Consider the following 24,936-nt stretch of genomic DNA (forward strand, 5'->3'; position numbering starts at 1 on the left):
TGAGGTCAAGAAAATTTTCTTATTCTCTTTTCTCTCTAAAATACATACACGTTTTGAATTTTTACTTTAGGTAGAATAGAGCTTGAATCATGTTACACTTCAAGAGTTCAAAAATTTAAAATGGAAGTCAATATACATGATATATACGTAACTGCAACTTGAAAATGACAAAAGTATTTTACAGAACATTTAAATAAGACTATGGTTAAGTAAAAGTAAACATTACTACCACATACATATTAAAAATGGTAAGTTCCTATAGAAGCTTGCGTACATAATTAATATTTACTATTATTTTGTCAACATCTTTTAAACCATAGGTAATATATGTATGTGTGTGTATGTCTCAGGTTTATGCCCTGGCCGGTCTGAACCACTATTCTATTCACACTTCACACACAGCTGGTAGGACAGGTGCATGCCACCGTGGTCAGCTCTTTTATTAGTTGAGATGGGGTCTCATGAACTTTTTGCCTGGGCTGGCCTCGAATTTCAATCTTCCCAATATCTGCTTCCCAAGTAGCTAGGATTATAGGTCTGAGCCACTGAGCCAGGCTGGTAATATTTCTTTAAATAAAATGTCGATGTACTGGGCAGAACTAGCAGAGAATCTTTTATAATGTGACACACAAGGAAACCAAGTACTATTTGTTAGAAGCTCTAAATATTTCTAAAAGCAGATAGATATTTGTTTTAAGTTAAAAACTCAACAGGTGCTATGTTTTAATATACTTTTATATAGTCTTCATTTTAAAACCAGTCAGGGACCATCTCTTTTGGATTTGCTTAGATCAGGACCTACAATACATAGTTGACATTTGTGGAATGGATATCTATTCAATTTTTAAAGAACCAAATTATAAAATTTCCAACAAATTACATCATTAAAATGAACATATAGCTATTAAAAATGTAAGTGAAAACTGTTTAATCATTTTAGAGCAGTCAAAATACAATATAAGATTGATATACTTGGTGTCTGAAGGCAATTATTTTACCATATGCATTTTAATCTTACAACATTCATTTGAAGGTGATGGTTAATTTAAAAACTGAATTTTAATCAAAATTGTTTTCAAACATTGTCATAATGTCGCTTTGAAGAGTCATATCAATGGTACCCGCCATCTGTAGAAAAGAGAACATTTTAACTACTTTAAAAATGTATGCCTTTATTACAGCTATACAAAATGCAAACAGTTTTTAACATAATACATTTTTATTTCTGTTATTTTTATACCTGTTTCATAACATATTGCTTATGTGATAAATAAAAATGCCCACAAGAACACATAAGTTTGACTTTTCTCCACATAAGACAAGAACCTCTCAATGACAGAGTAGGTATTAATAGGAATATGGACTTAGAGCACACTATTTTTATTTATTTGTGTAACTAACATAGTGCTAGACATATAAAAATTATTTTCTGAATAAATCAGTATCTTCCCTATGTGAGAGAACTATAATGTATCATGTTAAATCTATGGTTTTTCTTTGATTCTATGACTTACTACTATGTAACCTAAGGCAAATTACTTAATCAAGTCTAGTCTATATATAAATATTTATGAAGACAGAAACAAATTGCATGTAGAACATTCAGAACAATGCTTTATTAAATGCTAAAAAATCTTTTTAAAATGAGCTGACTCAGAGAAAAAGCTAATTAAGACAAAGTAAACAATGTTCTATATATTGCTATATCCTGACCCTTTTTCTAAATGTTCTTCTTAGGTTAGATATTCCTTGCCAGCTGAAATGACATCAAATATTAAAATTCAAAAACTGGGTACCTCCTCAATAAACAGGAAAGATCAGTAATAAGTAAAGCCTCCAATTTTTACCCAGTTGGCTGGCTTCCTGAGTGTGACTGGCTTTTTCATCAAGACAAAGTTCGGAATTATGGCCTACCTACCAAAAGTATAATTAAAGGGTACATCTGACTAATCAACTACAAAAATTTCTTAAATTTTTGCCTAGAGAAAAAAAATACTTCTTAAATCAAAAGCCAGGTCTTTCCTAATGCCTAGTTCTTAGGGATGCCAAATGTCTAGCCTAGATAGTTTAACTTCTTACTTTAGCCAGCAGTGTAAGAGCTGGAGACTCATTCTGGCCTGAATATCATGTAATCATGTGATGCTACAAGCAGTGTACAGACTTGAAGAATGAGTAATGAAATCTGACTAAAGATTATGTAGCCTTACTTAGATTCTTACATCTTGACTAAAAATCTCTGTGTGTGGAGCACTTACTGATAGAGAATTAGTTAGTCTCTATACCAATTAACCTTAGATACCATGACTTAATAGCTAATGCTCTTTGCAGCTAACACCATAAGCTGGATATTCCTTTCTCTGCAGTTCCAATACACAATTCATCCATTCAAATGTAAGATAAAAAGCTTGATCAAGAAAACTGGCATGAGGTGAAATGTTCTAAGTTCAGTAAAATTTCAAAAAAGTGATTAGGATATTGGGAATCATATCAGGTTCTCTAGTTGGGTTGTTAGGTGGCAACCAGCTTGATGTAAAATCACATGGGGATGACTAAAGCCAGGCCCTGTGAATGTCAACAAGAAAAATTCTAAGATTACTAGAGAAAGACATCTGTCCAGGTACTAAAGAAAAATTTAATATAGATTTATTTTAAAAAACACAAACAGAAGGGCAGGTGGAACGGCTTAAGTGATAGAGTGCCTGCCTGGAAAGCATGAGGCCCTGAGTTCAAATGCCAGGGCTGCCAATAAACAAACAAAAATACAAACAGGGCCAGGTATGGTGGTGCACATCTATAATCCCACCTACTTAGGAGGTAGAGGAAGGAGGACTGAGGTCCAAGGCTGACCCTGACAAAGGTGAGACCCCATCTGAAAAACAAACTAAAAGCAAAAAGAATTGGGGGTGTGGCTCAAGTGGTAGAATGCTTGCCTTGCAAGCTTGAAATCTTGAGTTCAATCCTCAGTACCACAAAACAAAAGCCTACAAACAAGATTTAAAAAGTTGCTATTTAAATTTAAGTAAATTAAAATTAAAGTTTAAAGTTAAGTTCTCAGTTATATTAGCCACTCTTCAAGTACTCAATACCCATATGTGGCCAATTGCTACTGTCTCTGCCCACATAAAGTACATTTTTATCATATAAAGTTATGTAAGACTACACGGTTCTAAAACAAACTCTGAGGCCTGGAGGTACAGTTCAGTGGTAAAGTGCTTGCCTTACATGCATGGGACCCTGGCAATGATCCCCAGCACCATAAAATAAAAAATAAAATATAATATAAAATAACCTCTGTTCAACACAGAGGCTTGTTTCTACTTTACAATTATAAAATATGAAGCTAGCTGGGCTTAGTGGCCTGCAACTCTAATCCCAGCACTTGGGAGGCTGAGGCAGGGCAGGAGGATTGGGAATTCAAGGCCAACTACATAGTGAGAACATATCTCAAAAAAAAATTAAGGTGACAAAATTTTGTTCATTATTTCCTAGGAAATTAAATTGTATTATAATCAATATTACAGCCAAAGCCAAACTAATGTTCCTGTGTGTCTTGTGAATTCACATCTTTCCCATGATTACCAAAACTGACAAAAAAATTCTTAAAGTTTGGCATTAATGCTTACTAAGTATGCAGAAAAATACTATCTATAAAAATGAGAGTACTGAACCACCTGAAACTGGCCTGGAACTGACATGGATTCTAGAATTAGCACAGTCCATTAAAACATATATTCTATGTGTTCAAAACTTTGAATGGAAGAGAACTTAAAAAGACCCAAGTCAAACTTCTAGAGACAATTACAATACCTGAGGTAAAAAATATATACATACTGTATGGGATTAACAGATGATTTCATACGGAATGAAAGCATAAAGGGAAAAAAAAGAATTTTAAAAATTAAAAGACCATCAGTGAGCTTTAGGAGAACTTTGAGCGGAGGATTACTTCAGAGCTCTGAGGCCAGTGGGATGCTTGACCTCCAGAGCTGCCTCCCTGTCATGTGTGGTTTGCTGCCAGGCAGATCTGAGAGCTCTGAGTGGTCTCTGAATGTCCACAGCATCCACCCTCCCTCAGGATGTTTTGCTACTGGGCAGGGTATGAAAGCACAGACAGAGAACCCAGTTCTCTTGGGTCTCCCCTTCCAGTGCAGAACTCAGTGCTCTGTTTGCTTCCCCCACCCTCTGATGCACCTGGGGGACACTGTGCAGCTTAGACATCTGCTGCCTCTGGGTACAGAAACTGGATGGCCATGCATGGCCCACAGGCTACAAAGCTCACTGGGGCCAGCAGCAGCTCCCTGTATGCAACAAAGAGAAAAGCTTCTAAAGTGAATGCAGTCCTGATTCTCACAATATAATCTTGACTGGCTGTGCCCAAAGCCTGCATACAGCAACAACTTACACAGTGGGAACACAGGACCTACAACAGACTCCAGATACAACCCATTCAACTACCCCAGACCTGGTAGAATCAAATACTACAGGACCTGGAAAAAAGCTTCTCTAATTTTTTTTTAAAACTATATTTTTATGGTAAGTAAAAACTCTATAAGACACAGAAGGGAGAAATTACTACTTGCATTTCAATAATAGCATTACATGTAAATGGTCTTAATTCTCTGATTAAAAAATGCAGACTGGCTGACTGGATTAAAAAAAAATGAAGCCCAACTGTTTATTGTCTTCATGAAACTCACCTCACTGGCAAACACAGGCTTAAAGTGAAAGGATGGAAAATGATATTCTAATCAAATGGGATGTGAAAGCAAGCAGGAGTAGTTATACTTACACCTGACAAAGCACATAAATATCACTTTATATTACTAATAGGAAAAACCCATCGAGAAGATATGACTATTGTAAATATACATGCACTGTTGTAAATATATTTTATAATTGCACCAATTTCATAAAGTACATAGTATTGGACATAAAGGTATAAATAGGTCCAGACAAAATGACAGTAATTACTACAATACCCTGCTCTCATCAATAACACATCATCCCAAGAAAAAAAATCAGCAAAGAAATTTCAGACAAACTGCACCATCTATCAAAAGAACTTAACAGACATCTCAGAATATTCCACCCAATGGTAACAGAGTACATGTTCTTCACAGCTTCCCCTAGGACTTTCTCCAAAATATATTTTAGGCCATAAAGCAAGTTTTAACAAATATACAAAAAATGGAAATAATTTCTTTTATCTTATAAGATCATAATGTAACAAAAACAGAAATCAGTAGCAAGAGTTACCTCAGAAATTATATAAACACATGAGGTTCAACAATATAGTTTTGAACAGTGTGTCATTGAAGAAATCACAGGGGAAAATTTAAAAATTCCTAGAACCAAATGAAAATGAAAACGCAACTTAAGAGAACCTTTGAGATACAGCAAAGGCAGTTCTAAGGAAGAAGTTATAGCTATGAGTGACTATGTTAAAATATAACAGAGATCTCAAACAACCTACTGATGTACCTCAAGTTCTCAAGATCTTAGTAAACTAAGACCAAGCCAAACCCAAAGGTAGTAGAAAGAAAGAAAGAAAGAAACTTCAGTGTTGAAATTAATGAAATATATACTAAAAGAATACAAAGGATCAATGAAACAAAGAATTAGTTCTTTGAAAAGGTAAATAAGACTGACAAATCCTTAGCAAACTAACCAAATGAAAGAGAAGACACAAATTAATAAAATTTGAGCTGGAAAAGGAGATCATAAAACATGAGGTCATTACTGGGAGTGAATATCCAAATACATTTATATACATGTATGAAAATGTTATAATGAAACCAATTATTTATTTTGTACAATTAATATATGATAAGAAAGGTTATGATTTTAAAAAGAAACTCTGCATTAAATGCTTAAATTAAGAAAAGAAGAGAGCTGGTGGAGTGGCTCAAGTAGTAGAGTGCCTGCCTTGCGATCATAAGGCCCTGAGTTCAAACCCCAGTACCACCAAAAAAAAAATCAAAAAAAAAAAAAAAGAAAAGAAGAAAGGAATAAGAAGGTATATTACTACTGATACAACTGAAATCCAGATTATTAAGGAATATTTTGAAAACTTATACATCAATAAATTAGAAAATCTAGAAGAAATAGATGAATTTCTGGAAACATGGAACCTACCAAAATTGAACCAAGAAATATAAACAATCCAAAAAACACCAACAAGAAGCAATGAGATTGAAGCAGTAATATCCTTTCTCCCTACAAAGAAAAGTCCAGAACTGGATGGACTCACTGCTGAAGTCTACCAGACTTTAAAAGAAGGTTCCATGCTCCTTGAACTATTCCATAAAAAAGAAAGGGAAAAATGCGACCACACTCATTCTAGGAAGCCAGTATTACCATTGTAAACCATAATCAAGTTGGTTTCACTCCAGGGTTGCAAGGTTGGTTCAACGTGCAAATCAATAAACATTATATAGCACATAAAATAGAATCAAGAATTTAAAAATCACATTATCATTACAACAGCAGAAAAAGCCTTTGACAACATTCAACATCCCTTTATGATAAAACGAGGAATAGAAGTATCACACCTCAACATAAAAAAGGCTATGTATGAAAAACACATAACCAACATTATACTGAACGGGGAAAAATTGAAAGTATTTCCTCTGAAATCAGGAACAAAGACAAAGGCATCCATTCTCATCACTCTTATTCAATATAATGCTTGAAATCTTAGAGTGATACATCTAAAAAAAGAAAAAGGGAGATACAAATAGAAAAAAAAAGTCAAAGTATCCCTCTTTTAAGATGATATGATCCTATACTTAAATAATGTTTAAAAACCCACTACAGGACTCTTACTTAGATCAGATGAAGAGTCTGAGCAACATAACAGGATACAAAGTCAACACACAGCTGCACATGGAGGCATGTGCTTGGAAGCTCAGCACTTTGGAGGCTGAGGCAGGAGAACTGTAAGTCTGAGGCAAGCCAGAGCTGCAGAGTAAGACCTGTCTCAAAAAGCCAAAAACAAAAACACAAACAATAGCAACAACAAAACACACCTCAAATAGACATACAAAAATTAGTTGCTTTATACCACTCTTGGGGATATACCCAAAGGAATGTGACTCAGGTTACTCCAGAGGTACCTGCACACCCATGTTTATTGCAGCGCTATTCACAATAGCCAAGTTATGGAAACAGCCAAGATGCCCCACTACTGATGAATGGATCAAGAAATGTGGTATTTATACACAATGGAATTTTACTCAGCCACAAAGAATAAAATTTTGTCATTTACAGGTAAAGGGATAAAACTGGAGAATGTTATCTTAAGCAAAGTTAGCCAGGCTCAGAAGAACAAAAATTGTATGTTTTCCCTCGTCTGAGGATTTTAGACCTAAAACAAATGCAGTAGTAGTATTATTGGACGTGGGTCACACACTAATGGGAGAATGTGCAGGGGAGGAATAGGGAAAGGAATGGAAACCTAAAACTTGAATTTGGCTGATGTGCCCACTGTAGGCAAGCAAATATAGTAATCTCAAACTGACAGAGGCCACTATGGGAAGGTGACCAAGAAGTAGTAAAGAGGTCTGGTAGAAATGAACCAATGTGGGTTGTAGTACACATATGCATGGAAGCAATGCTAAGAATCTCTCTTTATATCTATCTTTATCTCAAACCAGCAAAAATGCTATGTCTTTCTTATTATTGCTTTATTTTTTCTCTTCAACAAAATTGGAGAACAAGAGGGCAAACAGGTTCTGCCTGGAAGCGGGGTGGGGGTGAGGGCAGGGGAGAGGTGCCCAAACAATGCAAACACATATGAACAAATGTAAAAACAATGAAATAAAAGAACATAAAAAACAGCTGCTTTTCTATATATCAATAATGAAAATGCTAATAAGAAAGAAATCAGGAAAAAATACTATTCACAATAGTCCCCCAAACAAAAACAAAAACAAATAAACAAAAACCTTAGGAATAAACCTATCCAAGAAGGAGAGAGACCCCTACAATGAAAACTATGAAACACTGAAGAAACTGAAGAAAACATTAGGAGATGGAAAAAAAAAATGCCCAAAGTCGTGGATCAGCAGAATTAGTATTGTGAAAATGGCCATGCTTCCAAAAGTGGTGCACAGGTGTAATTAGAGAGCCATAGTAACAAAACCGGCATGGCACTGGCACAAAAACACGCAGGGAGACCAATGGAATGAGAAGACCTGGAAATAAACCCAAGCAACTATAGCTATCTTATTGTCAACAAAGGTGCCAAAATGTATGTCAGAGAAAGACAGTCTCTTTAACAAAAGGTGATGGGAAAATTGGATAACCACATTTCAAAAGACTAAAACTAGATCCCTCTCATCTTGCACAAAAATCAACTAAGATGGATGAAAGACTGTAATGTGAGACCTGAAACTCTGAAACCATTAGTAGGCCTGAACAATACTATCAACCAATATGACTTGATCAGTAGTGTACCCAACAGCAGTAGAACACTCATTCTTCAAGTGTGCATACAATATTTATCAAGGTAGACCATAAATCAGGACATAAAACAACTTTCAACAAATATCAAACAATTCAAGTCAGACAATGTATGTTCTCTGACCCCCGAAGAAGTTAGAAACCACTAACAGAAATTACTAGTCAAAAAATGCCCACATATTTGAAACTGAATGATAAACACTGCTAAAATAATCCACAGATGGGCTAGATATGTAGCTTAGTGGTAGAATGCCTGTTTAGCATGTACCAAGCTCTGGATTCAATTCCCAGCAGTGCAAAAACTAAAACTAAAAATTCATGGATAAAAACAATCAAGTCTAGCTTTTAATATATCATTTTGTACATCGGTACTGCTATACAAAAATCAATTGTTTTTTGTTTTTTAAGATAGGATCTCACTATGAAGCCCACGTTGGCTTGGACTCGGAATCCATCTGCTTCAGCCTCCCAAGAGCTGGGATTACAAACTTGCACCATCATACTTAACTTCAATTTTTTAATCTAGCCACCAATTAAAAAAATACTGACTTAGAACAGATGACTTATCTTTTGGCCACCAATTGCATATTTTCAAGACTAGTAAATGGTAAATTACTTATGTGCCAGCATTCTCCTATGTGCTTAATGCATGTTAATTCTTTTCATCTTCACAATAGGTGTTCTTATTTCCTCTTTATAAATAAGGAAACTGAACCACTGAGAGATTAACAAACTTCCGATGACCAAAGTCTAATAAATAGATTTGAGCCCAGGCAGTCTAGTAGCTCCAGGCTCAATAATCTATATTGCATATGCTTGCCTTTTTTGATTGTGAAATTTTTATTTTAAGCTCTGATTACAGAATCTGATTCTCACCACAGAGGTAACTCCACTGTCTCTGAAAAACTACCTCAAATGCATTGCTGAACACATAAAACAGAGCAATCAGTTAAAATTTTTGTTAGTTAGATTTGGTCAACTAAAATTCACTTACTGCTTCTCTCCTCCTCCGCTCTTGCTCTTTCTCTCTTGCTAAATTACGTTCTTTGAGAAGCCAAAGCTTGCATTTGTCTTGAGCTTCCAAAGACTGCTGATGTTCTTTCTGCTCTTCTCCATGGCATCTGCTTTGGATCTTATTTGCAAAAGATTCTAGTGTCAATCCATTTCCAAGGTCCCTTAATGAAACAGTAAAGCTCAAAGTAGGTTTCAAGTTCCTTAAAACTTTTTATTACAAAGATACATTATTAAATAACAATTGTAAAGCAATATGCTAGATACCCATTTTCCTATGTTATAGCATTATTTTAAATTTTGTCTTTGGGGTGTCAAATTTTACATAGGGTAATCTGTATTAACAACAACAAAATGAAAGGTTTTGGAAAACTGACTAAAGTGCACCATTATCTTCCTACATGTGGAATGAAGAACCTTGAAGATATGTCTGGAAAATAAAGCCATTAATCACTTGATTACTTCTATCTTCTTCAAAATAGGTGCTACCACTTATAAAAATATCAATAAAAACGCATGTTTTGCAATTGTAATTTGTTCTGTGTTCTACTAAACAGCTGAACCATAGTCACTTGACAAATATTTAAAATATATTTCTATATAGGTAGAAAACCCAAAATATGAAAGTGTTTGATGTCTCCACTCCAGAGGAGCTAATACAGAAACCTTAAAGCAACAGAGGTTAACATGAGAAGGGGATCAGTAACCAGGGTAAAGATCAGTTAGAGATGAATCAACATGGGTCATAACATGTGTACATGAAAGCAATGCTAGGAGTATTTCTGGATAGCTGTCCTCAACTCAACTAGTAAAAACACTTTCCCTTCCTTATTAGGCTTGTCTCTTTTCCTCAACAAAACTAGTAATAAAGGCAGAACAGAACCTGCCTGGAACTGAGAGGGGAAGTAGGGAGAGGGTGGGGGAGGGGGGCAGAGGGAAGAAATTACCCAAATAATGTATGCACATGTGAATAAATTAATAAAAAAAATATGTATTTCTATAACTGCCATGGAGTTCTTTAATCCAGTAAATTACAGACCTCTGATTTTCTTGAGCTATTTTTGGTTCCTTTGTATTTTGTTCCAAATGTTTCCGTATTAGTTCTTGTGTTCGAGCTTTTACTTCCTTTTCTATTGCTGCTTTTCTAAACTGGTTGAAGAGCTCATCAGAGGACTTCAGTACACCTGATGATTTCACTGGTTTGCCTAAACTTTTCCAAGAGTCTGCATTCTTAATCTTTATATCCTAAAATAAATAAATGTATTGTTCAGTCTATGTCTACAGATGTCAATCAAATTTCAGAAGGAAGACAATTATCTTTTGACATAGTAATAGATCAAATTAAGATTCCAAAGGCCATGTACTGTTACTAAAGGTTCCTAAAGAAAGAGGGGAATGTAAAAACAAAGTAACAGATCATTTAAATTTAGTTATTCTCTCCTAAGACTAACTAAAGTAGCATGGTTGTCAATTATTTTAATTTAATGTGATACATATGTATATGTAGCTTATAATAATTGCAAGGAGTATAAAAACAAGTGGTCAACTCACTGTAATCAAGACACTTATGCTCCTGTAGGGAAAATAAAGCAAATATGCAAATGATTAATATGAGGCAAAGCATGATTATGCCATTAAGAATGGAGCTGCATGGAATTGGCTGAGAAACCTCTGACATACCATGTCTTTTCTTATTAACTGATGTTATTTCCTTATTAACTCATGTGACCACTGTTCTTAAGATATACCATGATTGAGATCAGTGCTACACAACGGAAATATATGCAATATAAAATTTCCTAGTACACATTTAAAGTTTAAGTTAAAATTTTAATAATATCTTTAATTTTATTTAGTGAAATATACTCAGAGCATTGCTATTTCAACATGTGATTAAGCTAAAAGATTTTACATTTTTTCATATGAAGTCCTCCAGATTATTTATTTTGCTTATAGCATTTCTTAAATTCTAAATTCTGATTAAAAATAATTGAACTGCAAATGCAAAACCCTGAGTTCAAATCCCAGTCTACCCAAAAAACCCAATTGAGCTATAATTAATTTAAAAACTTATAAAATAGTTAAATGGAACTAAGCCATTCCAAACATATTTAAGTTTTCTAATAACTGAATTGTGTCAGTTTTAAAATTCAAATTAATTCAAAGAAATAAAATTTAAAACTTAGCTTCTTAATTGCTCCAGCCACATTTCAAGGATCCAGTGGCTACATGTCACTACTACAGGTCTAGATGGTTTTTTAAGAATTAACCTGCCTATCTATGGTAAGAAAAGAGGATTATTATGTAATACCCTTTTAATGTTTTTCTTTTTATAACTGTCTCCTTAATAATTATACTTGAATTTTCTTTTGATATAGTTCCATGAAATATTAAACTTTGTCTAGGGTTCCATGTAAGGCAAAAGAAAAGTTATGACTGATAGCCATAGTCCTTCAATTTCTGTCCCAAAATAGTAAGTCAGAATATCCCTCCCCACACCCTGCCACCTACACAGGGACCTTTGCCAATGGTCACCCAGTTGTGCTTTTGAAGTCTTTCCTATAAATTGTCAGTAAAGTCTGTTTTTGTCCTTACTAATGGAATAAGCTAAACACCAGTTCCAAAGCTCACATGACTAGTCAACTGAAGAATCTCACTTTCCAACAGAGATTTGAAATAGGACAGGCAATGCCTGGTGGTATTTTAATAGGGGATAAAGACAGGATGAAATTATGGCCAAATTTCTATTTCATTCCAATAAAATTTTGGCAGAGTATCAAATAGGAAAGTTTACAGGTATCATGAAGAATGAAAAAACTTTTGATAGGTATACATGAGGATAGAAAACATTCCTCTATGTCTGGAGAGAAATGAATAATTTGGTTTCAATAAACTACAACCATATTAGTTAAGAATGATGGGTCAAACTGGGATCATAACACACAGGTTTAATCATTCTGGAGGTGGAAGTTGGAAACCAGTAAAGTTTTCATACAGATGAGTAACATGATCAGAGCAGTTCATCAAGAAAACTAACATAAGAAGGTTGAAGTGGAACTGATTAGAAGGCAGTCCATGTCAGTCATTCCAGGACTGGTTATAGATGTTAAAATAGCGAAAATAGAGGCTATCAGGTCTGGTTTCTGTGGTAAGAAGGTGAAAAGAGTTATCTTTAGTAAAGATAAACTTTAGCAGTTTAGCAATTCCTGACTATAGGGGACCAGGAAGTTGTCAAAAATGATAATACTTAAACTGAAATCATGGTAGATGTTCAATCCAAAAGAAGTAGTAGACAGCCTTTGGATATCATACCATATCAAGGCATTGGGAGGGATGCAGCTATTTCAGAATTCAATGGTTCCTCAGGGAGGACAAATTACAGACATAGCAGAATAGCTAAATGCTTGGAAAATTAAGACCCTGGCTCTCAGCTTGGGTGATTTTTCCACCCACTTCTCACCAAGGCAAACACTTGGTGATGTCAGACATTTTTGGCTGCCATATGGTCGGGGGGGGGGAGGTACTTCTGGCATTCAGAGGGTTAGATTTTGGTTAAGCACGCTATAGTGCAGAAACCTGCCCCCAACATAGATTTACCCAATCTAACATGTCAATTATACTGTTGTTGAGAAACTACGGTTGAAGACGAAAAGAGATAGTGAGAAAATAAGGTACAAAGGACTAGAGGATAGAAGCTATAGAATGGCAAAACTTCACAATAAAACTATTGAATGAAAGAAAATTATTAACAGATGAGAGAGAAAGTAAGAAGAGACAAGGAATAAGTAAATAAGAGAAGAACCTCTAGCTTTGTTAGAGTAGAAACTTGAATAGTTAAGAGCTTGCTCGAATCTTTCATTTTACCTCTAGCTCTTATTTGGGGAAGATGCTTGAATCATCTGAGTTGCAGTTTATTTGTGAAGACTAACTCTCAAAAATTTCTTGTAGCATCAAAATTGTACAGCTCTCCTTTCAATAAATGTTACAATTGCTAATACTGAGGGTGCAAGGGTGGGAAGTTGCTTGACCATCTCTTATGAAGAGAACAAACTACACAATCCCATCTTTTCTTAAGCTTTCATCCCCATTTAGTTAGTGCGGTGTGCTAGTCTTTATAGTAGATAAGCCACTTTCATCCTAGCACAAGCTTCAATGGTTTAACATACACCTAATTTTCTTATGGTTATTTTTGCTGTGATCCTTTTGTCTTTTTAGAAATTTTATTGTTCTTTTTAAACTTATTTTGGGCCAGTAAAGATAAATCTTTGTTAAACTAGAAATGAAAAGACTGTGATATATAGGAAATCAAATGTTTGATTTAAGAAACTCTGTAGCAGTATTCTTTTTTACCTAAAGGGGATGACACACAAACAATAAAATAGAAAATTACTGTTGGTTTTTAGAAAAGGTAACTTTAAATGTTTCTAATCGATACTTATCAATAGCAAAATAGCTACATTAAACTCACTCATAGTCAGTCTTTAATAATAACAACTACTAGTAGAGAATTATGTAAGAAATCACAGCTATTGAGTAGGGATGAAGCTCAGTGGTAGAGCACTTGCCTAGCAGGCATGAGGCCTTGGGTTTCATCCCCAGTACTAGAAAAGAAAGGAAGGAAGGAAGACAGAAAGGGAGAGTGAGAGGGAAGAAGAAATTTAGCACTAGGGCCAAGTCTGTATGCTCCACAGAATGTGATTTAGATTTCTTAAGTGTACACAAACAATAATCTCAACATTAAAACTGAAGTTTGTCCTTTGAAGTACTTACAAGGAAAAAAGAAGGGGAGGGAGAGAGGGAGAGGGAGAAGGAAAAGGAGAGGAAGAGAGAGAGCGAGCGAGAGAGAAGACATATAGAACAAATATCCCTTCATATGTAGTTTCTGAGAATTATACTCAAATACCTAAAATAGCACCTGATATACCTAATACATCTCAAACATCTATAATGTTGGTTAAAAGACTGATATCAGTGTGTGGTTTGAAGATTAAGCACATGTAAGACTCATTAAAAATTCCCCTGCTCAGATTTTAAAAGATGATTTTATGACACGCTTTAAAAAATCAGGATGGCCAACCCCTGGGTAGGCTGCACATGTGGACGCTGCTCTGGGGGAGTTCCAGAGTTGACCATCTGGGAAGCAAGAATCAAACAGTGCTTCAGTTCTCCAGTATAGAAAGTGTAAAAGTAGAGAGATTCCAAGATGGCGACTAGAGGGAGGAAGCAGAAAGCGTGCTTCCTAAAATAAAATCTCCGAGAGATGCTGGAGATACACCTTACAGGAAAAACCACTGAGAAGAGGCAAAACTCTGACCCTTCCACACCTCAGCCTGAGCATAGCATCCCCACTCCACGTTAAACGGAGAAACCAGGAGGGATCCTGCACCGCCGGATGCCAGCACCCACACCACTTGGGAAGAAGCAGACCACCAGGTGAGCTAAGCGGTATGCAGTACTCCCACAGACAACCCTGGGCCACATCAGCATAGCCCCCTGGATAGATGACCCCCACCCAGGGAAAAAAGAGAAAAAAAACAAACTGAATAAACAACAACAACAACAAAAAAAACATGTAGCAAAGAGGGTGGGGTGCCCTGAGCGCTGAAGAGGGGGGCAGGGGCAATCCCCCACGGAACTGTAAATAAACAAGCCGGCCAGAGAAGGCAGGAGTGGCGGCACCCACCCAGCAACCAGGAGTGGGAAAGCTTGTAAAAGTGGCAGTGAGAGGAGAGGGGGGAAGGGACACCTCCCACATGAACTGTAAATAAACACACTGGCTGGAGAAGGCAATGTAGCGCCACCTCCCCCAGTGTGCTTGGAGAGGGGAAACCTTGTAATCAATAAAGCCTCCAGCAACAGCTAGCTGACAGCAGTGGGCAGGTGAGCCACAGCCTCAGATAGACATTCACAAAGCTGTCTCCAGATTCTTTTTTTTTCTTTTTCTCTTCCTTTGATGAGACAACAACCGAACTACACCTGCATGCTGAAAAGCTTAGTGAAATTGTATTGCATTTGAACTTGGGACACTTTGTTGTTTTTTTTTTTTTGTTTTCTTGGTTTTTTTCCCCTTTGATAACACAACAACAGAACTACTTCTGAGACACTATCTCCAGGATTGGAGGTTGAGGGACTAACACCAAAATTATTAAAACTGAAACTTCATTGCATTTGAACTTGAAGATTTTTTTTTATCCTCTGTCTCTCTAATGCCTGCTTAGCTTACTGTTGATTAGTACACTATCTCTCCCTGTTTATATCTTTGACACTATTTTTATTGTTGTTTGTTTTGGTTTTTTTTACATGTTTACTTGTTTTTCCCTTTTTTCTTTACCTTCTTTGCTTTCCCTCTCCTCTCACCCTTCCATTCTAAATATCATCATTGTTATTATTACAAGCTAGAAAATACTTAATTGCACACAGTACAGAGACAATAACAACACAAAGGGCAATGATGGGAAGACAGAAAAAACAGGGAAACCAGTTTCCCCACAGCAAACAATTAGTACAGGAACCAGAGGGAAATGAAGAAAACAGATACTCAGATCCAGACTCCAACAAAATGAAGATAAACTATGCCAAAGAACCCAATGAAGCCCACAAGAACACTCTGAAAGAAGAAATCCTCCAAGTAATCAATGAGAATTTTATACAGATGATACTGGATAAGGTCAACCAAAATGTACAGGAGACACTCAAGAAATTCCAAGACAACAAAAATAGAGAATTTGAGAAAGCACAAGAAGAAATAAAAGAAATCATAGAAGCACTATATAAACACTAAAGTGAAACAAAGAACATGATTAATAAAGAGATAAATGAACTCAGGACAAAAACAGACAACATTAAAAAGGAAGTGACTCAGGATATGGAAAACCTCAGAAAAAAGAACGAAACAGAAATGTAAAACACGTGGAAGGCCAATCAAGCAGAATAGAACAGCAGAAGACAGAATCTCAGAACTCGAAGATGAAATGGTAATTAAAGGAAAAACAGAAGAACTATTAGTTAAACAACTTAAGACCTGTGAAAAGAAAATGCAAGAACTCACTGACTCCATCAAAAGACCAAACCTGAGAATCATGGGCATTGAAGAAGGAGAAGAGGTGCAAGCAAAGGGAATGTGTAATATATTCAACAAAATAATTACAGAAAATTTCCCAAATCTAGAGAAATCTATGCCCATACAGATACCGATATTAACTCAAAATGGATCAAGGATCTTAATATCAGACCCCAAACTCTAAAGTTGGTATAGGAAAGAGTAGGATATACTCTGGAATTAATAGGTATAGGCAAGGACTTCCTAAATAGAATCCCAGCAGCTCAGCAACTAAGAGATAACATAGATAAATGGGACTTCATAAAACTAAAAAGCTTCTGCTCAACAAAATAAATGGTCTCTAAACTGAAGAGACCACCCACAGAATGGGAGAAAATATTTGCCAGCTACACATCAGATGAAGGACTGATGACCAGAATATATAGGGAACTCAAGAAACTAAATTCTCCCAAAATTAATGAACCAATAAAGAAATAGGCAAGTGAACTAAACAGAACTTTCTCAAAGGAAGAAATTCAAATGGCCAAAAAACACATGAAAAAATGCTCACCATCTCTAGCAATAAAGGAAATGCAAATTAAAACCACACTAAGATTCCACCTCACCCCTGTTAGAATAGCCATCATTAGCAACACCACTAACAACAGGTGTTGACCACTAACAACAGGTGTTGGCGAGGATGTGGGGAAAAAGGAACCCTCTTACATTGCTGGTGCAAATGTAAACTAGTATAACCACTCTGGAAAAAAATTTGGAGGCTACTTAAAAATCTAAACATTGATCTACCATGTGATCCAGCAATACCACTCTTGGGGATATAACCAACAAAATGTGACTCAGGTTACTCCAGAGGCACCCACACACCCATGTTTATTGCAGCACTATTCACAATAGCCAAGTTATGGAAACAGCCAAGATGCCCCACTATTGACGAATGGATTAAGAAAATGTGGTATCTATATACAATGGAATTTTATGCAGCCATGAAGAAGAATGAAATGTTATCATTCGCAGGTAAATGGATGGAACTGGAGAACATTATTCTGTGTGAGGTTAGCCAGGCCCAAACGACCAAAAATCATACATTCTCCCTCATATGCAGACATTAGATCAAGGGCAATCACAACAAGAGGATTGGACTTTGATCACATGATAAAGCGAGAGCACACAAGGGGAGGTATGAGGATAGGTAAGACACCCAAAAAACTAGATAGCATTTGTTGCCCTCTATGCAGAGAAACTAAAGCATCTGAGGCCAATAGGAGAAAGGGACCAGGAACTAGAGAAAGGTTTAGTTCGAGAAGAATTAACTTAGAAGGTAACACACATGCACAGGAAATCAATGCATGTCAACTCCCTGTATAGCTATCCTTATCTCAACTAGCAAAAACCCTTGGTCCTTCTTATTATTGCTTATATTCTCTCTTCAACAAAATTAGAGATAAGGGCAAAATAGTTTGTGCAGGGTAGCAAGGGGTAAGGGGGTAAGGGAGGGGGTGAGGGAAGGGGGGAGAAATGACCCAAGCATTGTATGCATGTATGAATAAATTAAAAATTTTTTTAAAAATCAGGACAAGAGGCTGAGGACATAGCTCGATGTTGACACACATGTTTAGTATATAAAAGGCCCTGGATTCTATCCCCGGCAGAACAGCAGCAGCAAAAAAGGAAAGAAGGAAGAAGAAGAAAAAGAAGGAAGGAGGAAGGAGGGAGGAGAAGGAGGAGGAGAAGAATCAAATAAAAGAAATTGGGATGGCAGTTACACATAAGCATGAGGAATGATGGTAGTGGATGGAGGAAAGGTGTTGCTTACATGTATTTTCTTTTAATTACATAAGCAAAAATTATGCTTAGAGATACAAAAATCTCATTCAAGTCAGGGCTTAACATGGTACTTGCACAAAAACAGACATGAAGACTGGTGGAACAGAATAGAAGACCCAGATGTGAATCCATGAAGCTATGCCTACCTGATTTTTGACAAAGGCACCCAAAACATGCAATGGAGAAAAGACAGACTATTCAACAAATGTTGCTGAGAAAACTGAATATCTGTAAGCAGAGCACTGAAACTAGATCCATGTCTTTCACCCTGCAGGAATAGTAACTCAAAGTGCGTTAAGGACTGTAATGTAAGACCTGAAACTTTGAAGCTAGTGCAAGAGCAGAGAATACACTAGAATCCATAGGAATAGGCAATGACTTCCTAAATAGAACTCAAATGTCTCAGCAACAAAGAGGAGATAGGACTGACATCTAACTGACAATGGGTTAATAACCAGAATACATAGGGAATTCAATAAACTAAATTCCCAAAAAAATGACCCATGGAAGAAATGGGCAAATGAAATAAACAGAGCTTTTTTAAAGAAGTCCAAATGGCAAAAAAAAAAAAAACACATGAAGAAATGCTCAACCTCCCTGGCCATAAAGGAAATGCCTCACTCCTGTTAGAATGGTCATCATTAAGAACACAAACAACAATAAATGTTGGTGACGATGTGGAGCAAAAGGAACCCTCACACACTGCTGGTGGGAATATAAATTAGTACAATCACTATGGAAAACAGTATGGCGGCTCTTTAAAAAACTGAAAATAGAACTGCCATTGTACCCAAAAGAACATAAGTCAGGTTACAATAAAGGCACCTGCACATCCATGTTTATTGCAGCATTATTGTGAAGCTGCGTTCAAACCCCAGACCCACCAAAAAAAATTATTGCAGCATTATTCACAATAGCTAAGCTATGGAAACAGCCAAGATGGAATTTTATTCAGCCACAAAGAAGAATGAAATTCTGTTGTTTGCAGGTAAATAGATAGAACTAGAGAACATCATCTTAAGTGAAGTTAGCCAGTTCAGAAAGTCGAAGGCCACACGCTTTCTCATAGGTAGAACAGAGATGCAATACAAACACAGAAATATCATGAAAACTGGTCACACTAAGGGGAAGTCACACAGGAGAGAGGCAGGGTAAAAGAAGGAAGTTAAGAAGGTGAATAAGGTTGATGTACTTCTTATATGAGAATGAACATAGAATTTTTAAACCTGCTGAAATCACAAGAAGGGGACTAAGGTAGAAAAGAGAAAAATAGAGGGGATGAATCAATTTGAGTTATAATACATATATACATATATATATATATATATATGGAAATGTCACAATGAAACTCCCTGTAGAGCTATTTTAAACAAACAAAAATGTCTTTAAAAAAAAAAGAGAGAACAGGAAGGTAAACCAGGGGTTTGGGGGTTGGTACCTTTCCTTAGGGACATAAGGAAAGGGCAGAGGAGGTGAATGTGGTAGAAATATCATGTACACACATATGTAAATGGAAAAGTGAGACCTGCTGAAACTGTTCCAGGAATGGGGATAAAAGAGAATGATGGAGAGGGTGAACTCAACTATGATACAGTGTAAGAACTTTTGTAAATGTCACATTGTATCCCCAGTATAACAATAATTTTTTAAAAAAAGGAAAGAAAAAAAGTTAGGGTTTAAAATATCTTTTGTCCCAATTCAATTTTAAATCCCTTTTAAAAAATAACTTGCTTTTACCTTCTGCACAGGAACTTGACATTCAGATTCTAACACCATTGTGTCATTATCACCAGATGGATGCATCACAGTGGGGCCATCTAAGACTTGTTGGGAATCACCTAGAAGCACACATTTTTAGAATGGCATAATCAAAATATTTCATCATATTCAGAATTTTTTCTTCTTTTTCCCTGCAAGCTAGACACTATGAGTATAAAATAACTAATTTTTCATGCATCTTAACTTTGGAGCATTCTTCCCTGAGGACTTTGTTATACTGTAAAAGTAAACATTTCTCCTTTGAAAGTGACCTTTTGTTGTTGTTGTTATTGTTTGTTTTAGTTTTGGTCAGCATGAGGAATAATGGAAATCGTAGTTGACTGGCCAAAATCTATCTTTTCTGTCCCCCTGCTGTAGAGCTCTTCAGTTTGTGGACTAACTTCAGCTCCAGAGGTGGGTCTTGATTAAGCTAAAAGAGTGATGACCATTCTGTTTCCCTACCAGTAACTCAGGAAGAGCAACTAATACCGGAAAAGACAGTGATGGGTGGCCAATCTGAGAACAAATAAAACACGAAGAATTGGAAAACAGAGACCTGACATAGCTGATTATGATAGCTAGTGAGCTGGTGATGGGTTAAGAAATGCAAAACTTTGACTCTCTAAGGTGAAGATAACCATTAAATCTTGTTAACTCTTTTTCTTCTTCTTCTTCTTCTTCTTCTTCTTTTTCTTCTTCCTCTTCTTCCTCTTCTTCCTCTTCTTCCTCTTCTTCCTCTTCTTCCTCTTCTTCCTCCTCTTCCTCCTCTTCCTCCTCCTCCTCCTCCTCCTCCTCCTCCTCCTCCTCCTCCTCCTCCTCCTCCTCCTCCTCCTCCTCCTCCTCCTCCTCCTCCTCCTCCTCCTCCTCCTCCTCCTCCTCCTCCTCCTCCTCCTCCTCCTCCTCCTCCTCCTCCTCCTCCTCCTCCTCCTCTTCTTCTTCTTCTTCTTCTTCTTCTTCTTCTTCTTCTTTTTTTTTTTTTTTGTGCTAGGGATTGAACCCAGACCCTCTTATTAATTCTTAAGCTTTCATACAAATATTTCATTTGTTATTATGGGTGAAGATAAACTACAGAAATAGATTATAAACCCTGATCAAACCATGCCAAAAAGATTGAACTACCTTTGTCCTCCTGGATATGTATGCTACAAAATGCCTTATTGTTTAAGTCAATTTGAGTTGAGTTTTCCATAATTTACAACCAAGAGCATACTGATGTATGAAACTTAACTGATCATTTGTTTTAATACTTTGTAGTCTTTGTCTATAGGCCTAATTAGTATCCAAAGCACAGAGGAGACAAACTAAAACTGAATTACTGTTTTTGTTAACTGACTCAAGATCACAAAATCCTGATTATTTACAAATTGTAGGAGCTTACACCTAAGCTTCTACCACCCATCAGTCCCTCGACTGATTCTCTGGCTAAACCACACTTATTGAAGGTGAGACTAAAAGGAGAGCCAGAAGCATCAGAGAATAGAAGTGAGCATAGCAAGAACAAAACATTTCCTCATTCTACTCATTCTACCTTGAAATTTTGACCTTTTCTGTCTTTCCATCATTTCATTTTTTTTCCATCCAAGTGAGCCCAATTGGTTTCCTCCATATCTCTAATCTCTATGAGCCATTTCCTCAATTAGCCTAAATAATATCGGCAGATCCATTATCTTGAAGCACACTCTGAAAAACCTTCACTGGATCCCCACTTACTATATCTTTATCACTAAACCCACAGCATCTAGATTCCAAGGTCTTTATGATCTGTATCTGTTGTCTACCTTTCAAATGTATTTTCCCACATTCCTGTGAATCCAAGCAAAACTTTTTTTTTTTTCCTTTGGTGGTACTGGGGTTTAGCATTCTGCCACTTAAGCCATGCCTCCAACCTTTTTTGCTTTAGGTTATTTTTCAGAGAGGAACTTGCTTTTGACCCAGAGCCAGCCTTGAAGCATGATCCTCCTACTCATGGCCTCTCATATAACTGGGATTACAGGTGCACACCATACCATTGCAGCAGGCTTGTTTTGTTGAGATGGGGGTCTTCTAAATTTTTGCTGGCCTTGAACTATGATCCTCCTGATCTCTCCCTCCCCAGTAGCTGTTGAATTACTGATTTCTTAAATAAAAGCACATATATTCTGCTTCCTCCATTTGGAATGCCTGTCAGTTCCAGATATACATAGGGAAGTCTTATTTTATTCTCCAATGCCCAGCTCAAATGATACTTAGTCTGTAAAGTATGCATCTGTCAAAGAAATCAGGTAATTCTGCCTTCCCTACTTCCTTAAATTTTGCTTTTGCTTCTTTTAAGTTATGCTGTTTTCACTTTATAGCTAAGTTTGTCATTTCTTCTACAAGTTGGCAAACTCCCTGATTTGTCTTTTCACTTGCCATGTGAATTTATGTTGATATGGCAGAATTAGTATTTTTTTTAAAAACAATTCAGTGAAGATTTTTAAGTGATAGGGAGAGGACAAATTGTAAGGATTGGGTTAGTAATCTTTTGTGACTAAAAATTTCAACTTAATGAAAGGGAAATGTTCCTTTTTATGTGAAGGTGAAAAATTGGAGGCATGAAGAAAATGTCAAAATATTTTTCAATGAGAAAATTTCAGCATAAAATTTATTAATCATTTAAATTTAAGATAAGGTTTAACCAAAAGTTCATTTCCATTGCAATTAAACTCCAGAAAAGTAAATTTCTCTCTCTATTTGTATACAGTTGCAATTTCCCTTGGGCATAGCGCCACCTACAGTTGCCAAATACTACAGTAGAATGAATAGCCAACTTCACTTCATCCAAACTCCCTTTACATGATACTGTTTCTTACAGGCAACACGTAACATAATCTGAGATAATGCAGTAGACTTATCCTTTCTGAGGATTTAGCTATTAAAAGCTTGTCTTTTCAGAGATAGAGTATTTTCTTAAAATAGGGATAAAATACCCTTTTTGCATTATTTTTACCATTGCTTTTCATTGTATTTATTCCTTTTCAAGGGCAAGTCTATCCTTACTATTCTTCTACAAACATACTCTAACATAAGGAGCAAGTTTTCCCTACTTTTTTACTAATCAGCCTTCAATGTATTCCCATCTCTCAAATTCAAACACTCAAAAACAAAACAACCTCACACACTGCTTGAAAAAAAAAATCCATCTTCCTGTTAAGGCCCCAGCCATCTTCACCAACAAGCTTTACCCGGGTTATGTTATTTCTCGGTTTATAGCAGTTTGGCTATGAATTCACAGTGGCTATGAAAACAGCACCAGCTTTGATCCTCTCCAGTCCTCTCCAGTCCTCACCCCAGCTCAACGCTGCTCTGCAGTGTGTGATACTTGTGACACTAGTTTCTATTTAAAACCTTCCTTGCTGTGTTTCTATTATACCATTTCCACGTTTCTCCTATCTATGATTACCCCTTCTTTTTTTCTTTCTTTTTTTGAGATGAGGTTTCTCTGTGTTGTCCAGGCTGGTGTTAAACTTCTGAGCTCAAGAAATCCTCTGGCCTCAGTTTCCTGAGTAGCTGAGATTACAGATGTACCTATTACCTCTGGATTATCTCTTATTTCTTCTTTTACTGAGGTTTTCTTAGAATTTTGTCTTTCTGAATCTGCACATTTCCCTGGTTATTATTCATTTTCATGACTTCAGGTAGCTTCTGTATGATGTGAAGGCAATCTAGCTATGGTATCTGTCACCCCACTGCTCTCCATGGTTTATTCAGCTGATCTGTCTGGCTAGGTGGTGTCCCTTCTTCCCTCACCATTCCATGTGAATCTCTCAAGAAGCTACACACTCTGTTGAAGGCGACAACCATCCTGGACAGAGGAGGCCTGTTCTTCTGTCAAGTGTCTATGAGTAGCTGCACTCCCCTGCTAGAACTTCCAAGCAAGCTCTCAATACTGGCAATTCCTAAATTACATCCTGTTACATCCTGTTAGTTCCAGATGCCCATTTTTTTTTATGTTTTCAGTTAGATATTGTATAGTATCTTATTTGCTCCAAATAAGCTCTACCTCTTATTTTTAATCCAACTATTAGGTAATCTCCTGGAAGGTTATTTATTCTAGCAAAGTCTATTAATTATGCCATAGAATATGTTTCTAATCCATATCTTTTCTATAGCTTATGGCATCAGTTTGGGTTGTAATAATAGATTACAACACCTACCTCCCTGACTTAGTCCTAACTACATCACAGCATCCTCATCTTAATTCACTCTCTAGCTAGTAGCAATCTCTTCCTGGTATGAAATCCTTTTTTTTTTTTCCCCAGCATTGGGGATTGAACCTAGGGCCTTATGCATGCAAGGCAAATGTTTAACCACTAAGCTACTCCCTCATCCACTAAAATCTTGATTTTGCTATGCTCTTGTTCAAAGTTCCTTGTTGCATTCAAAATAAAATACCCAAATGTAGTACTGCTATTCAAAATAAATCAGGACCTATGACTACCATATCATCATTCTCTTCTTTGAATATCTTAAAAATTTATTTCCAGAAAAGGATGGACATAAATATTTCATACTGCAGATGTTTCCATATTGTTCTTCCTGGGATGCCCTCCAGTCCATCTGTCTGTCTCTCTCCTGTTTGTTGTTTGACTTTTTTTTAAGTGCTGGGAATTGAACCAAAGGCCTTGTGCATGCTAAGCACATGCTCTACAACTGAGCTATGGCCACAGTCCCTGGTTATTTTTTCTCTTGAGAGAAGAAATCTTTTCTGTTTGGGAGTTACCTCTGCCCTTGGAAAGCTAAGTGGAAACCAAGGAACAGCCTAGGCAGAAGGAGATATGGATGATAAATATTCACACCTG

General features: G+C 36.4%; 1 protein-coding gene across 1 annotated transcript in view; it reads right to left on the reverse strand.

The window, feature by feature from the left end:
* Positions 1 to 1,059: 1,059 nt before the first annotated feature.
* Brdt (bromodomain testis associated) overlaps positions 1,060 to 24,936 on the reverse strand; it is a 59,441-nt gene continuing 35,564 nt past the window's right edge. Inside the window, exons 14-17 of the mRNA XM_020158351.2 lie at positions 20,096 to 20,196; positions 10,514 to 10,719; positions 9,458 to 9,638; positions 1,060 to 1,128 (exon numbers count right to left, since the gene is read on the reverse strand). Of these exons, the coding sequence (XP_020013940.2) occupies positions 1,060 to 1,128; positions 9,458 to 9,638; positions 10,514 to 10,719; positions 20,096 to 20,196 (557 nt within the window). The remainder of the gene's footprint in view (positions 1,129 to 9,457; positions 9,639 to 10,513; positions 10,720 to 20,095; positions 20,197 to 24,936) is intronic.

The sequence above is a fragment of the Castor canadensis genome, chromosome 6, assembly GCF_047511655.1.
Source record: "Castor canadensis chromosome 6, mCasCan1.hap1v2, whole genome shotgun sequence".
Taxonomy (NCBI): domain Eukaryota; kingdom Metazoa; phylum Chordata; class Mammalia; order Rodentia; family Castoridae; genus Castor; species Castor canadensis.